The sequence below is a fragment of the Chamaea fasciata genome, unplaced genomic scaffold, assembly GCF_029207755.1.
Source record: "Chamaea fasciata isolate MVZ Bird 193981 ecotype frontalis unplaced genomic scaffold, bChaFas1.0.hap1 SCAF_3, whole genome shotgun sequence".
Taxonomy (NCBI): Eukaryota; Metazoa; Chordata; class Aves; order Passeriformes; family Sylviidae; genus Chamaea; species Chamaea fasciata.
The window spans coordinates 73,610,804-73,627,503 of NW_027094088.1; the positions used below are offsets into that span (position 1 = coordinate 73,610,804).

General features: G+C 41.5%; 1 protein-coding gene across 5 annotated transcripts; it reads left to right on the forward strand.

Annotated features, from left to right (window-relative positions):
- Positions 1 to 3,768: 3,768 nt before the first annotated feature.
- COQ3 (coenzyme Q3, methyltransferase) lies at positions 3,769 to 11,616 on the forward strand. Of its 5 annotated transcripts, none has more exons than XM_066179509.1 (7): positions 3,769 to 3,864; positions 4,782 to 4,905; positions 5,267 to 5,419; positions 5,581 to 5,680; positions 7,247 to 7,489; positions 8,693 to 8,852; positions 10,216 to 11,616. In XM_066179509.1, the coding sequence occupies exons 1-7, from the start codon at positions 3,780 to 3,782 to the stop codon at positions 10,425 to 10,427; spliced, it is 1,077 nt and encodes a 358-aa protein (XP_066035606.1). In that variant the 5' UTR covers positions 3,769 to 3,779; the 3' UTR covers positions 10,428 to 11,616. The 5 variants fall into 5 exon arrangements, with proteins under 5 accessions (XP_066035606.1, XP_066035607.1, XP_066035608.1 ...); XM_066179510.1 differs by having other exon boundaries at positions 4,812 to 4,905; XM_066179511.1 differs by lacking the exon at positions 3,769 to 3,864 and adding an exon at positions 3,927 to 4,077.
- Positions 11,617 to 16,700: the final 5,084 nt, after the last annotated feature.

Below are 16,700 nucleotides of genomic sequence, written 5' to 3' on the forward strand. Positions count from 1 at the left end.
TTCTTGCACCTGAATTTTGTGGTAAATGGTAGAAAGTACTTAAAAAAAAAAAGGAAAAAGGCAGCTTTTTTGGTATAACAGATTTTTAAAGTACTTGAAAAAGATTTAAGGTGAAACACTTGTAATCCATGGACATGATGAGATTACTTTTTTGGGGGTGTGGAAGAACAGAGAAAAGACATCTTATTTTTCTTTAGATATGTGTAATAGATTTTTTAATAACTTTTTTTTTTTTTTTTTTTTTTTTTTTTTTTTTTTTTTTTTTTTTTTTTTTGGTCTACCTGGTACTATATGCTGTGTGTGTAAAATGGGTCACTGTAATACAAGCTATACTTAAACAGACTGAACCCCATTAGAAATATGTACAATTAACTGATCTCATGTGGCAGTGTTAAGCTCTGGAACTATATTCCTCACCCAGTTTTCAGAGAGATCTTTGAATGTTCAGGGATATTACACACATCTCAGAATTTTAGATGTTTTAGGGAGTATGTTTATAAATGTCACTCAGTACGCATTGGAAAACTGACAATAGGTTAACTTTACATTTTGGCACATGCATTAAATGCATAGTGAATATTAAAGCTGGTTCTTAGTGTCACAAGAATTGTGACTCATGTAAAGCTGATACATAGATATATTAGCAATGCCACTAAATTTTTGATTTTAATATCACCATAAAGTGAAAGCGGTCACTGATCACCCACTGAAGGAAATTGACTACTGCTGTTAGAAACAAGAGTGTGAAATGATGTAAGTTAAAAAACAAACCAACACTACCAACTCTAGGCCAGTGACTGTTACAGAAGAACATAAATTCAGGGAGAGATCTGTGCCTAAAACGTCTGGTATGACACCAGCTGTGAAAAATGTAAAAGGTTTAACATCCAAGTAAGTTCTCTTTGATTGGCTGTATCTTCTCAGAAAAAAATACAGCAGTACAGGCAACTTGTGAAAGCATGTCTTCATGAACAGATAATCCGTTTAACTAAATCAGAATTCAGCTTTGCAGCTTTTTTCCCACTGTAATTTTTTTCATAAATAAGATGCAGAAATAAACTGCTTCAGTGCAAAGAAATACATTTTAACTATGTGTTTAATAAGCAAGCTAAGTGCTAGTGAAAACGTGCATGGTTATCAAAACACTGTTACAGATAAATAATCAGTTATAAATTACAACACCTCCCCTCAATGATACCTTTCACACAGAGTAAGCAGTTATATTTATTAGCAAAATAAGGCATAATTTACAACACACAACTTTTACGTGCATTGGTAGGAATATAAATAACAATGTATTGATCCAATCTCACTACACTCTTGGCTCTGGGTAAGAGTGAGGAATTTTGGGAAAGTAGGTAGCATAACTGTTAAGATGTCCTAGGAGGATGTCTTGTGAGAGACAGAAACTAGAAATAAGCTTAAGAAAAGCTGTTGAGGAATACAGTTTCCAGGATGCGTTGAATTTGATTTTCAGTTCAGATTTTATATTCTCTGTCTAATAATAAAAAAAAAGATTGTGTATGAAAAGCTTTATATACTCTGCCAACAACTGGAATTCTGTCACTTCCTGTAAATATGAAAATTATTTTTTGACACAAATGCACTTATATGGGTAGTGACTGTATGCCAATAAAAAGAGCATACGATCTCTGTATTTACCTGTTTCAGAAATCTTACTATAATGGCCTACTCATCACTCAATAATTAAATACATGTCGGTACTCTTGTCAGCATCACATATTTTAAACTTCTTTGGGCTTTGGAAACTCCCCTTAGGAATGTCCTTCACCAGAAAAGGCTAAAATAACAGTTGTTCTTTTTATTTCCATACATCTTAAGTGATCCTAAAATGTGCAAATACATACAAAAATGGGAATGCGTCATTTTAAAAAAAATGCTGCAAAAACGTTTCAGTGCCCTGCAGGAAAGCAATACATAGGATTTTCAATGTCGTGCAGCAACATGACATTTGGAGGCATTTCCCTTGGAAACTTTTTAAATAAATAAGGTATGGTGTGGAATCAAATGAACAATGCTTTCTATGCAAATTGGTCTGAAGGTGAATACAACCAATGTCCATATGTACACCAGTGTGCCCACTACACTGTGTTAGAACAAGAATTAGCTCTGGCCGTGGAAAGGCCAAATAAGAATAGCTGAGTAAATATTCTGACTTTAAAGACTGAGCAACTACATGTGCTTTGAAATACGGCACAGTAACAAACTCTGTTCTGCACTTGAGGCACTGTCTCATGGAATAGCTACTTCTAGTTTCAAACAAGCTTGTCCTGTTAAGTAGAATACATTGCCAGTGTGCATGTGTTTACTTGCTTGTAACCAATTTTAAAATCACAAATATAAAAGCAATGGCAACCTAAGGTTTGGCTCTCTCGCTCAAATTTTGCGTTTGCTTTGCTGAATGAATGACAAGTAAAAAAGTTGAATAATAAGTGGTTGCATGCTTTGAAGGAAAGCTTAGTTTTGTCTCTTAAGGAGACTGTCCTAGCATCAAGGATTTGTTGCAGCTCTGGTTTTTGCAGTAGCTCTGAGGTGTTACTAGTGACTCGTAACTCAAGTGCATCCTGAGCTTTGTTGGATCGAAAGCAGGTGAGTAGAAAAGTCAGGCAGGTACATACCAAGCAGATTTGCCATATATTTAATTGCTGTTGAGACAAGCTTTTTTGAGCCCTTTCAGCAGTCCTTATTTAGCTTTAAAAAGAAAATAATCCAAACTTTAACTACTAGATGAAGTATACTACTGTATTTAGAGGAGACCTGTGAACAGGCAGATTTCAAGCAGTGAGTGTTGTAGTACCAAGCAAAGTCAGTTCATAAAGCAGTCTGGCACTAGAGGGAAGTCAAGCCAGGACTGGTTACACTACTCCAAATTTCCTGCAGCCTGGAGGATGCTCCTGCCCTTGGCTTTGTCTAGGCCGTGCCTCCTGCCTGTGGATGCCAGCATCTGCACAGCCAGGCAGGGAACCCAGCCTGTGATCATCTGCCTGGCGGGCACAGGAGCTCTGCCAGCTCTCATTTCACGGCTTACCTTTGCCGTGCTCTGCGCTGCTGCCTCCCGGACAGCTTTGGTTCTCACTGGGCATTCTTGTTGGACCTGCAGCTCAATAAAGTGTCAGAAAACGAATAATTTTTAAAAACTGGCTTAATTCTTTTCCATTTGTGTGTGTCAGCCCTGAGCTGCCAGGGCCGCTGAACCTCAGTTCGGGGCCTTGGGCAGCAGTGCCTGCGAGGGAGCAGGGAATGCAGCCTTCTCCTTCCTGGGCCACAGTCTGGACTTCATCTGCAAACCGTGACACGGCAGCCTCTGAGGGGCAGCGGCATGCCGGCCTGGATGGGTCCCATGGGGAGCCTGGCCCAGGCCCAGCCATGCTGGAGCCCAGAGGTTCTGCTCCAGGCCGGCTGCTGGGATCGCTTCCCTCCTGGACCTGCCCCGAAGCGAGGACTCTTGTACTTTGTGCCGTGCCCTGCAAGCCCGGTGCGTTTCTTGGTAATGAAAGGGACTGAAAGCTGTGGGCTCGTCGCTGTGTCATCGGAACGAGCCTCTGCTTGCGGGTCTTTTCGTGTGCCCAGACACGGGAATGAGGGGGCACACAATTAAGCAGAGTTGCTCCAGGTGAAGCCCTGGGACAAGTGCCAGCGCAGGGGCCGGCATTCACTCCGTTCCCGGCGCCGGGCGGAACCTTCCCGGCGCCCTCCCGGCGAGGCAGCCGGCACCGCCGGCCGCGGACCGGGGCGGGGCGAGAGCGGCGGCGGCGGCCATGTGGGGCGGCGGGGCGGCCCGAGCCGTCACCCGCGCCCTGCGGCGCCGGCGGGCGGCGGCCGCGCTGCCGGGGGCTGCGGGCGGTGAGCGGGCGCTGGGCGGGCGCGGGAGAGCGGGCGGGAGGGCCCCGGCGGGGCCGGCGGCACGGGCGGCGTAACAGGGCTGCGCTTCGCCGGCTCCCTCCCAGCCGGGCCCCGCAGACCTCCGCGCACAGGGCGTGTGTCCGGCGGCTGCCGGCCGCGTCCCACGGCACCCCCGGGCTATCAGAGCCAGCCTAGCGCCGGCCCGTCGAGAAGGTGGTGTTCGTTCCCCTGCCGCCTCCCTTGCAGTCCAGAGGTGTCTAGATCGCTCCATCGCTCGCTGCGGCCAAAAATCATATTTCAGGGGGTGGTTTACTCTAGGTACAGCGAGGCATTGCTGTGATTCGGGGGCTCTTGGTGACCAGGCAGCAGCTGAATGTGAGCGATTGTTCACCGTGCTAGGGAGAGCCCTGCGTCGGCTAAGCAGGAGTGGAGAACAACTGCAGGATATTGTCCCTGGCCTGGCTGTGCACCCTCCGTGAGGGTTTTTTGCTTAGGTTTCCTTACCGGTGCGTACAATGCAAAATGAGCGTGCAGCTGTGTATGTCTCATTCCAACACGTAGTGAACCCAGCGCTGCTGAGTGTGTGTGTGTGTGCACAGCTCACGGTCAGGGTAAGCATTTTGGGGAGATTCACACTAGATGAAACATTTCATTTGCATAAAAAGCTCTTTTCCATTCAGTCTCTGAACGTGGCATTGTTTTAAGGAGTACAGGGGTGGTGCATACATAATTTGAGGAGTACAGGGGTGGTGAACTAGCATACATTCTTTTATTTAATCTCCAGTTCCGTAAGTACAATAATGCAAAGATTTGCATGGTTAGTATTGTGCTGGAGCAGCACTCTTACAGCTACGTGTTTTGCCTCTGACTTCTTGTAAAGCTGATGTTTTGCATTTGGTTGTCTTTTATTTATGCAGATGACCACACCGATCTGTCTTTTCAGACAGGTCTGAGAGGTATCCTTCAGGACTACAACAGGAAAAGACAACTGAAATCCAGTAGTACCTTGCCTGTCTCTCTGACTGAAATGAAAAGCAACATGTAAGTATTGTATCTAAAATAACCCTGTGTGATAAGGGGTGCCCTTTCCTGTAACAATTTAATTTAACTTCGTGACAGTGTCACGTGGAACCATTTTTATGTCTCACGTTTGAATGTTTGATGTGGCCTGTTCTTGTTTTACTAATTGCCAACTGAAAAATCCCAGGCATGCAGCCTTCTGTTTGGAAAGATATGTTACCCATACAATGTGTAATATCTGTATGCTACTAAACAAGTGTTTCTGTAAAGAAACATGAGTTTTACCTTTTTGCATTTTCCAATGCAGTATTTGTTTTTCCCATATTTCAGCTGACATGAAATATTAGTATTGGCTTAATGACATTCAGCTTTCATTATTTAGGTTCACTGTGAAGAGACCTTTCAGCACTTCACACTCATCAGTGGATTCAAAGGAAATGAAAAAATTCCAGCTCCTTGCACATAAGTGGTGGGATGAAGAAGGAGAATATGCAGCCCTTCATTCTATGAATGATATTAGAGTGCCATTTATTAGGTGTGGTTTTGAAGACAGACTTTTTTTAATATGTACTATTTCTGCATGACCTCAGAAAATATTGTAAAAAAATTCCAGTTACCAGTACTTAAGATAACTGCATATTGCATCTACTAAAGCACATTGTGGGTTTGACTTTAATCACATCCCTTTTCTTTCAGAGATACTCTGTTGAGCATGAGTAGTAATTATCATCTGGGAAATCCACTTTCTGGAATCAAGATTCTTGACGTGGGCTGCGGTGGAGGACTGCTGAGTGAGGTGAGAAACAGTGTCCTCCGTGTTTTCCTGTTAAAAGGCATGCAAGGTATTTGAATTGTTGTGCTAATTACACTGTGTAATTTCTGATCCTCCAAGGAGGACCTTTTCTCTTCCATGATATGTTAGTTACTGAGTAGAGGGCAGTACACTCTTACAAAAAAACTCATAGAGTATTTGGTTGGCATAGTAGTGGTGGTTTACAGAGAATGAGGGAGCTGGTAATGAGAAATTCTAAAATTCTGAGATTCTGAATCAGGAAAATAAGATTTCAAGCACTGTCAAGTAAAGGAGAGGGGGAGAATGATGAAAATGTCCTTGAATATTTATTTTCTTTTTTTGCTTTATGACTCTAGGCAAGAATACTTGGAATCATGACATCCTCATTACCAAAGAAGTAATTTTTGTTATAAACTTGTTCTTACACATTCATTTATTTGAATTGCTTATCCTCAGTATTTTACATGGGGATGGGGATTCTCACCTTTGATTTGATCTTATGGGAAATGCATGGAATAACATCAAGCATCCAAATCATACCTCTCCTGTGTCAGTAGAGATTGCTGTGGTGCAAGGCCTGATGTTACAGTGGCTTCCAGAGAAGTCTGCACAAACTTGGGACTGAGAAGTTACTGTTTGGGGTGGAACACTGTCCACACAGGCTCTGAGCCGTGCTGTGTCCCATCAATAGACTAGGGGTGGTTTGTGAATTTAGGGTTACAGATCTGGTTGACTTACTCTGGGAGCTTCATCAGGATATGAAGTGAGGTGTTACAAAGGGACCTGAATCTCTCCCATGTTTTCTTTCTTTGATTTTTCTCCTCTTTTGAGCAAAATCTTGTAGTCTTGTGAGAGGGGTCTCTCCAACAATGCTGGCAAAACCAGTGTGCTGCATCACCTTCTCAGGCTGAACAACTGGTGAATTTCAGGTTGGAATATCATACATGTGGTCATGTTCTGCAGCCTGTTTCAGTTTCAGAAGAGGTGATGACTAAGGTGTTAACCTTGGAGTAAGAAGACACTGAAGAAGCCTGAGTGACAGCCAAGGCTGATGCTATCCTAGTAAACATCAGTGTTTAGTTCTCAGCAGTGAGAAAGTCACAGAGATAATCATATATTAAGTAACCATTAAAAAGATATGAGGATTTACCATTACAGGTGGATGTTGAAGAAAGTAATGACAGTAATTAAATACAGCATTGTTTTCCCCCCTTTAATTACTGTGTTGATTTTCCCCCTTTGTTTTTCCTCTGTCACAGAGTAGTAGTGGAAGAAATCTTTATTTGGTGTAACAAAATGGATTGAGAACAAATGATTCTAAAAGACAACTTAGATTTATGTACAGTCCAGTATATAATTTTCTAAGAAAATTAACACCACCTTTCCCAAATCTAAGGGTGTTTTTGCTTTAATAAACATTTAAAATACAGCTGCCGGATCAGAGCTCATCATTTACTGTTGTTGTCTTGTGCTGATGCTTTCTGCATTTTGTATGTACATTGCAAAGTTACAGAAACCTTTAAGTAAATTGTTTTCATGCAGAGAATAAATTACACTCTTTTTTATTAGCCTTTAGGTAGACTGGGAGCTTCAGTTACTGGAATTGATCCTGTGGAGGACAACATTAGAACAGCAGATCGGCACAAGTCATTTGATCCGGTCCTGGCCAAGAGAATACAGTACAAGTCCAGTTCACTGGAGGAGATTGTGGAAGAGTCTATGGAAACCTTTGATGTAATTGTAGCTTCTGAAGTAGTGGAGCATGTGGCTGACCTTGAAATGTTTATCAAGTGTTGCTCTCAGGTGTTAAAGGTAAGAGAGTTTTTGCGTTCATTATTGGGAATATTTATTCTCTTTTATTATTGGCTTTATAAAAGAAGTGTGAAAACACATCTGCACACATTTCTCCACTAAGTCAGAAGCATGTTCTAGAAGAACCTTCCATTCTTCACCATGATACAAATACATCTTTCCAAATTCAGTAACCACAGTTAGGGGAAATTTATTTCCCCAACTCAGCCTCAGGAAAGTGTTAAGGCATTACCTAGCATTGCAGGTTTGCATTGCATCAGGACCTTAAGAAATCTGGGTGCATCTGATTTCACTCAGGTGAGAGAAAAATGTGGCAGTGTTGCTCTTGATGGACAGCTGTGGCTCAGACTGCATGGGAACTCTGTAATGGTGTTTCTGACACAAGATTTTATTCCAGCACTAGCATCACATCAGATAAGATCCTGGATTGCTTTTAAAGGTTTCTAGTTAATCTTTGGAGATTATCGGATGGTTATTCCTCTTGATACTAGTTCATTTGCTAAGGAGGATAGTAGGCTTAGCACACAAGTGGGAGCTTTTCTTTAATCTCTTTATCTTTCTGGTCATCAGAAGAAATATAAATTATTTCAATGGAATGCACTACTAATTTTTAGCCTGCTAGGGACAAAGAAATTATCCCTTATTTCTAGCAAACAGGCCTTTAAGGACTTACTATTTGTTTCTGGCTTTATTTCTTTGTCCATTTACTTATTAAAACAAGCATGGCATGGCATTCAGCAGTGTCAAAAATTAAGGAAGCATTTAACATTTTACTTTGGTTTCAATTAAAAAAGCAGCTTGTGGTTTTATTTTGATTTTTTGCATCACTGGGTTTTTAGTTTGTTTTTTTTTTTTTTTTTTAACAACAGATACTGTATATGCTTTAATACCTTTTATTTATCCATTTCCTGGGCAGGAAATATTATGAGTGACTTTTCTAGGTGTTCTTTGGGCTAGGGAATAGTTTTTAGGCCACCCAAGACTTGACTATGATCATTCTTTGAAGATTCCTGAGACATGCTCTTAGAACATTATATTCTTTCTTGTTAAGTTTTAAATACCTGTCTCCTGGGATGAAATTACTTCTTACTCTTGCTTTGTGTAGACTTTGACATGGAAAAATTATTTGTCTTAACGTGATTAAATTTACAACTTAAAAAACTGAAATATTATTCTAATTGAACATTTGAATATTTTAATTAGCCAGACGGTTCTTTATTCATTACGACAATCAATAAAACACAATTGTCCTACGTCCTGGGAATTGTGGTTGCAGAAAAACTACTGGGGATTGTACCAGAAGGAACACATGAATGGGAGAAATTTGTTCCCCCTGAAGAGCTGGAGCACCTCCTGGAATCAAGTAAGTTTCAGGCCAGATGGTGGGAATGCAGAGAGATATCCAAATGGTCCATAAGTTAGGCAGGGTGAGTGCTAGCAACAATACACAGTTTTTCCTGCTTGAGTTGTATATTAAGAGTATCATTACTGGTTTAAGGACACTGCTGCTTACTGAATTTTGCATAAAATAAATTCAGTGGAATCCTAAGAATGTAGTGATTACTTGAACAAAACCACTGTTGCAGCTGCCCTCTGTTTAATAGCCTAAATAAAAAATTCCAATGTTTTCCATTGTGTTCTGGTGACAGAAGGTATGCTCTGAAGTGGCTCATAAGCTCCAGGTCAGGTTTGAGAAAATAACTGTGTTTGCACTCTGGGCCTGCACTGCTGCCACTGCATTGTTTGTTGCCTTTCCTTTGGGAGAAGGCGTTTTTATTTTTGGTTTACTGCTCCATGTTCTTTATTCATACTGTGTTACTAAGAGATTTCTTCTGAATTGTGAAGATGAAACCTACCACAAATTCATTAGTCAGTTCTTGAGAAACTCTGTGATACTGATTTTAATTATTTCTAATTGAATTACCCTGGTCTGCTTTTAAAATAGACAAAGCACTGAGCTGGGAAGACTTCTGCCCATTGCCCTCCTTCACAACAGATGTTTTAAAACCCTCTCACCAAATATTTCACTTTGCTCTAGTTCACTGCAAAGAAACTGAAGTATGAGTGGAGCTATTCTCTTGGCAAGGTCTTTACCTGGCACTTTGCAGTCATGCCATAAGGAATATGACTAACACTGGTTCGTATACTGGTGGTTCTTTCAGTTCTTCCTTTGAAAGGAGAAGCAGGTGCAGTGGAGTGATTAGTTTTGATAGGGTGTTTATTTTCTGCCTTCCGTCCTGTATCCTGCTGGGATACAGCAGATCCATGCAGTGAACTGAGTGCTGCTCAGCCAGGAGTAATAAATCACTCTTTATTTGCACCAAGTCCTTGATGGCGGTCACGTGCCTTTTTCTTACGTATTTCCGTTCCTAAAGGGAATCTGAAGAATCCTTGCCACAGTGTGCTCAGATTTTGATTTTGGAGTATGTGGTGTCAATCTGAAGCATGTCTCCGCCTACAGAAAACATTACCAGACAGCCAGCTGTGAGTCTGGGGTTTTCAGCAGAGCCCTGTAGCTGCTGGTGGTGCATGGCGTGGCATAGAGCTGTTGCAGCCACTCTAGGAGCAGGACCTGCTGTCACCAGTGACAGTGTGTGAGGGTGTCTGATAAAGCCTAGCTTCCTCCCCGGCCCAGAGGAAGAAACACGTTTTGGACTGGCTGATGTTGCAGTGACTGACAATATTTAAGAACATCCGTTGCTTTATATAGCTCCTTTCTTTCCTAGATGGCTTTTCAGTGCGGACGGTGACCGGGATGTTGTATAATCCGCTCTGGGGCTCCTGGAGCTGGACGGAGAGCACCAGCCTGAACTATGCGGTGCACGCGGTGAAGGCCAGGGCCGGGGGACACGCCACAGACACCCCGCCAGAGACGGACATTCAACAGCACTCAGTCACAGCTGGCACAGCTGGCACCGGCCCAGATGGCCCTGTCTGATGTGTGGTGATGGGCTGTCACAAGAACAGAAAATGAGCTTTTACTCACATGGACACAATAAAACCTTTGTTAACAACAGGCTGCCTGTTTGCATCAATAATACTTGCCCTATTTTTGGCCAAATATTTATGGCCATTTCAAAAAAGATCAAGTGCTGACTATCTTTTAAGATTGAAATGAGCAAACCTTTTAAAGAATAAGTATTTTCATGAGAGAGTAGCTGCAAATTGTTGGACATGGAAATACAAATTATTCTGTTGGTAGCTTGGAGGAAGCTTTATTTTGTGGTGGCATTTTCAGTCCTGCTGGGACTCAGATTTCCATAGAATAATGGCATAGACGTAGAGTGAGTTAAAAACCACAATGCTGTACAATAAATAAAATGCCTTAGGTATTTAAGATACTTAACTCTGTAAAAATATATGAAACACTTAAGATCTACAAACACTTTTTTCTGTAATATGCCTTTCTCCCTGAGGGGAAATAAAATAGGAAACTTTTACTGTTGAGTCCTGCTGTTTCTGCAGCTGGCATGAGGTAACTGAAATGGAAGAAGAGTCTCGGAGACGAGAATGCTTCAGCTGTCAAAGCCCCTTCACCATAAAGATACTTGTTATCTGTGCCTATTATTCAACTTTCTCCCTCTGCCCCAATAAAGAGAAGCTGTAGGTAAAATTTTACTAAGCAACCAGAACTCCATGCCAGAAGAGTGACACATTAGCAGTCTATCCTATAACTGAGGTGCCATACCTATTTGTTCTTAATGTTCTAGAGCCCAGGTGAGGAAAAGTCATTTACAATGAAACAGAACCGAACACGCATGAAGTGTTGTGTGTGTCTATGACTGCATCTATTTCCTTCTTTCTCCTTTCAGCTTGTACACAGCTCGAAAGCTGTCTTGTTTATGTTTGCAGGGATGAAAATGAAGTGTTTTTTCTTTTTTATTTTTCCCCTCTTGTTTTTCTCCCTGTTTTAGTTGCTTGTGCATTTCTCCTACTGTAGAGGTGTGGTGGGCTAAGTTTTTTACACATTTGCGTTCTTCCTGCTTTACTGTATCTGCATGTTGCCTTCAGATACGTGTTTCCTGATGGATTTGATGATGTCCAAAAGAACAAGGATTTGATGATGCCAAGTTAATTTATAATGGAAATAATAGTAATTTATAGCTAATAAAGATTAAGAAGTAGTATCTGGTGTGATTGCTTTCATAAGCATGAATAAGTTCTGCTTCATGATATTTCTGTAGCTGTAGCTATAGCTTGGCTTTGAGAAGATTCATCATGTTCAGAGTTCAGTGATGGAGAAGCCACTACACCAGTAAATAAATCGTTCCAAAGGTTCATCAGTTGAAAGTCTAACCTTAGAACCTCACCAGTGATGTCTTAACATCCTCATTTTTACACGTAAGTACCTCTATCAGCAGCAGTTTTGAGTTGTCACTCCTTAATTTTCTCTTAGATAAGTGGTCTGAGATTATCTCTACAGCTATTTACCACTACGTGTGAGTTTCCGAGTTCACGTAAAGTTGTGTGGTAAACATTTTTTCTGGAGCATGGCAGTGGAACTGGCTGCAACTTTTCATTAATGGTTTCACTAATGCTGTCCCACAGGAGGAACACATCATTCCCTGTCTGTCTTTCTTCTGCAAAGGAGTCTCTGCTCCATTGGTCATGCATGCAGTGCAGTGCACAGCATTTAGGAAAGGAGTGATGCTGGAGGAAAATGTGGAGTCAAAAGAGATAACCAGTGGTCTTTGCTCCTAACCACGTTCAGGCATGTTAAGCCATGTGGTTCCAGTGAGTTCCCCTAACCAAATCACCAACATCAAAGTTCCTACAACTGTATGACTCTTGTTTCAAATTTTGCCAGCAGCTTTGAAAACCACTGAGACCTGGACAGGTTCCTGAGGTAGCCAACAAGAAACGTCCCCCAAGAGGCAGTCCCTCCTCCATGGATTTGTTTTGAGACTTGTCAAGGAAATAAAAATAATGTTATAAAACTGGTGTAAAAAGAGCTGATTTTGTTTCATTTAAGAGCCCGAAGTCCAGATGTTTGCATGACTAGCTGTTATCCTGGCTTTCTCATCCTTTCTATTTTTCCTCACTTCATAGATTCACAGAATATTCTGGGTTGAGAGGGACACACAAAGATTAAGTCCAACTCTAAAGCGTATTACTTGTTACTTCCTTGTAGTTTTTCATTAAACTGTGAACCACCTAGGGAAAGGGAGTTTTGTTTTACTTTATTCACTGTTACTTCTATTGCACACAGGACAAAAAGCCTTTGATGCTGCCTGGGTTCTCTGTCCAAGCTCACAAGAGGGATCCTGTACCTAATGAACAATGGCTGGCATTTAAACAACAAGGACATGGACCATGGATACCTCTGGTTTTGACAAAAACCTTATCACAAGCACCTAATCTTCTGCTCCTACATGTGTATTGGAACCCTGTCAGTCCAGGAGCGTTTTGAGAGCAGTGGGGAGAAATGAGTTGGGACTGCTTGAACAATTCCTTCTATCTTTAGTATGTCTCCAGATGTCCTGATACACTCCATCCCCAGTCCTTACCCCTCAGTTTTCTTCTCCTGGGGATTATCCTCACTAATCCAGCTATATTTCATCCCTCTGTTTAAAACAACCACGTTTTAATGCAGAAATGACAGAATACAGTAGAAATCATTTTAATAAGATAAGAAACAGAACAAAAATATTCTTCCTACACTTGTGAATTGGTTTTGGTGTTTTCCATCCCTACCTTTTTCATAAATGTGCAACTGGCACAGTGTAATCAAATTCAGTACTGTGCAGTGAATCTGTACTCTGCACTTGTGCTCCAGAAACCTTTCTCTTAAAACCTGTGCATAGAAAACCAATGACGTTTTCACACTTCTCTTAACCCAGCTGCTGCAGAAATTTCATAGATGCTATTGAAATGGACAGAATTTAAATCAAATAATTTTGCAAATCTTTTGTCTCTCAGTTTGCAACTTGTTCATGTTTATGGAGCCATAGCTTCAATGCTTACAGGAACAGTGGTGGTAGGAGGTCGAAAAAAGCAATGTTATTGCAGCAGGCATGCATCCAGGAGTAGGGGTGATGCAAGAGGTGATTCTTGCCTTGAAATAGGGAAAAAACTGTATTTGGAGCTTGGTCTTTTTCAGCCTCTGTGTTTATTTCTAGTTGTATGTCCTTGACTGTCCTGTTACCAGCCATTTATTCCTGCAACAGAACAAGGAAGCTGATCCTAAAAAAGAAATCCAGCAGAGCAAACAATGGTGTTCTGGGTGGTCTCAGCTATTCAGCTGTGGTTTGGCTTGTTGTGTTGGTTCATCTCTCCCACATTGCTCCACATGGTCCCAGTCCCAGCTCTTTGCTCAGACTGATTCTTGTCTGAGGTGTAAATATTTTTTTGCTTTCTTTCCCTTTTTATTATGTTTCCCTGGGATGCTGCTGGTGGTTGTGCTGTTCAGGGAGCTGAATTTTCCCATTGTGGAGGACTAGTGCCATTTGGGAGGTAAGCACGGGGAATAAATGGACAGGGAGAAGATGGGACAGAACAGCTCCTTGAGGGATAATAGGCTTTTAGGTTGGCTCAGGCTGTCTTGTGGAACAGCACATTCAGATAATAATTGAAGTATTAATTGTGCTCAAGCCCAGCTGGAGTAGTATGAGAGCCTCAGAGGAGATCTGCATTTAATCTCCTTTTAAAATAAAAATACAGCTTGAAGCTTCCTTCATTCCCATTATGCTACATTATTGCCTATTGTTCGTTTGTGGTCCAGTGACATTTCATGGCCATTTTTGCAGGACTTGCCAATTTCTTTCCTTACATTTCCACTAACACCCTGTGTCAGGTTCCCCGGGGATGGAAAAAAAACAGAGAGGAAGGAGTGGGAAAGGAATTGTGCAGTGGCTGTGAGTTAAGAATAATTAATATCTTGTTGGAAGTTTTTCTGAAAATGGCTTCTGAAGTTTTTCACTTTGTTGAAATCTCAGCTTTAATTAAAAAATAAAAGGCAACAAACAAATAAACTTATTTTCCGTACACTTCTAATAAATGCTTGAAATGAATAATTCCATGCAGTCTAGAAGTTCAGAAGTCGGAAGACTCAGTGTCTGTAATTAGACAGCCTGATGAAGCAGACTGGAGGAGAAAAAATGAGACAGAACATGAATTACTGTGTGGATGCTGATACTCTATTTGAAAGGGTCTGAGAGGTGCCCAGGAGTACCTGGAATGGGGGAGAGCATTGGAAAGCCAGGAATAGAAGAAGTATGAGCAATGCCTGGAAGATAAGTATGATTCTGATGGAGAGGTGAAATGTGAAGTAGAGGTACAGAGGGCAGTTTGGTTCTAGTGTGCCTTTGAAGAGGAACTACTGATGGTTGGGAGAGTGGCTGTGTGTCAAACTGAAGCATAAAAGTTCAAGTGTTCACAGCCTCCCACTTGCTTTTGCACATTAACCTCCAGTGCCTCATTCCAAATGCCTACACCCTTGCTGAGCTCCTAGAAGGAAAGGTGGTGACTTAATAATCATGAGTTGCAGACAGATGTCTCCTTCATGGTGCTCTCCAAGTTATAGGACAAAATTCTATTCACTTAAAGTTTGTGCTGACAGTAAAGCTTATTTTTATTGACATGTGTTCCACTGAAGCTATATAAAATGTCATGTTATATTCCAGCTAGAAGGGCTGGGATTTCACTTAGACTGTAAAATCACCTGACCTGTCTTGACTTACACAAGCATTAATTGCACAGCCACCTCTAAGTGCATTAGGGATTCAGGCTATATACTTTCATCTCCATTTTATTGTGCTTGTATTCCCTCATGGAGTCACTCCAGCAATATGATCAATATTCACTTGTTCTAAAAAGATATCATATTTTTTTTCTTCCTAAAAGGATTATGAAGACCATTAATGTTCCATTAATAAATCTGAAATCTCTGTTGCATTCTCATGAGGTATGTTAAAAAAACTCCAAACAAACAAAATAAAAAAAAAAAAAAACAACAAAAAAAAACCAAAACCAAAACAACAACAACAAAAAAACCCCCAAAATACCTTGGAGATTGAATTGCTAACATTGCCTAGCATGGTAGTTGTATTATAAAAACTTACAATAGCAGAAGATAGAGAAAATGATATGGTGTTTATTTTCCTGAGTTAGACAATGCACATGCAACCTGCAGACATAAAATAATTAAAGTAAACCAAACATACAATAAAGGATACCTCAGAAGGTTATCCAACTCAAATGCAAATTAGCAGATTTACCTCAAATGCCCTGTGATGAAGCATAGCCCCAGCACTGAAACACAGGGTTTAATTTCCAGCTTTGCCTTCCAGCTGTTGCAGGAGTGGCAGCTCAGCACCTTGCCTTCCTTGATCCACCTCCAAGTTATGCATAACAAAACTGACAGGACCTGGCTACCCCTGGGGGCCCCCTTCAGGGTGCTCCCTGCTGGGGTCCCCAGCTGTAACTGAGGAGGTCTCCTGACCCGGATGGGCACATCCACAGCCACTCAGTGCTTGCCACTCCTGCAGGAACACTGAGCACTGTGTCTCTCCCACACTCAGGGATGTTAAAAACCAGTAAACCCCTATGTTTTTCTTTCTAAGCAAAGTACTAATCAGATTGCCTTTCGATGTCAAAGACAGGTACCGTGTTCATTACTCTCCTCTCAGCCCTCCCAATCCTAATAGCAAGACCATCTAACCTCTCGAGAGCACAAAGCTTTGGAATACTGAGGTGGTTCTCTGATCATGGACTTGTCCAGGGGTCTCTGTCCTGCAAACAGGCCTCTGTTCTTGTTCTTTGTCCAGGAAAAATGAACCCTTGAATTTTCAATCACCAGAACGGCATTTCTCAGTACACCATAGTAAGAAAAAGCTACCTGCCAAAGCTGCCAACAAAAGGTGTCTGCTAAGAAGAAATATGTGTGTGTAGGATGGGATTTGGGTGACACTGCTATGGCTGAAGACGAGGAACTCCGGAGAAACCTTGTTTTTGCCTTCTTCAGAGGAAGCGTGAGACCCCAGATGAAGACACCAAAGTTTCTGAAGGTGTTGTCAGATGAGATGATGTCCCTTGAAAGGGACAAAATCTAAGGGAGGAAGCCACACAGGCTGAAAAACTTCATGGCAGGTAATGAAAGAAACTTTACCTTGCCTGTCTAGGCAGAACATCATTCCTATGTGGGTTGTGCAGCATCTCTCCCTTATTGAATCTTACCTGTGGATAAGAAAAAAGCTTCTGATTACAAGATTAC

Excerpts from the sequence above, each read along its gene's own strand:
- COQ3 (XM_066179509.1), top strand. The coding sequence starts at position 3,780 with ATGTGGGGCGGCGGGGCGGCCCGAGCCGTCACCCGCGCCCTGCGGCGC. Across the intron at positions 3,865-4,781 it reads GCTGCCGGGGGCTGCGGGCG|ATGACCACACCGATCTGTCT; the intron begins GTGAGCGGGCGC and ends TTATTTATGCAG. Across the intron at positions 5,681-7,246 it reads GTGGAGGACTGCTGAGTGAG|CCTTTAGGTAGACTGGGAGC; the intron begins GTGAGAAACAGT and ends CTTTTTTATTAG.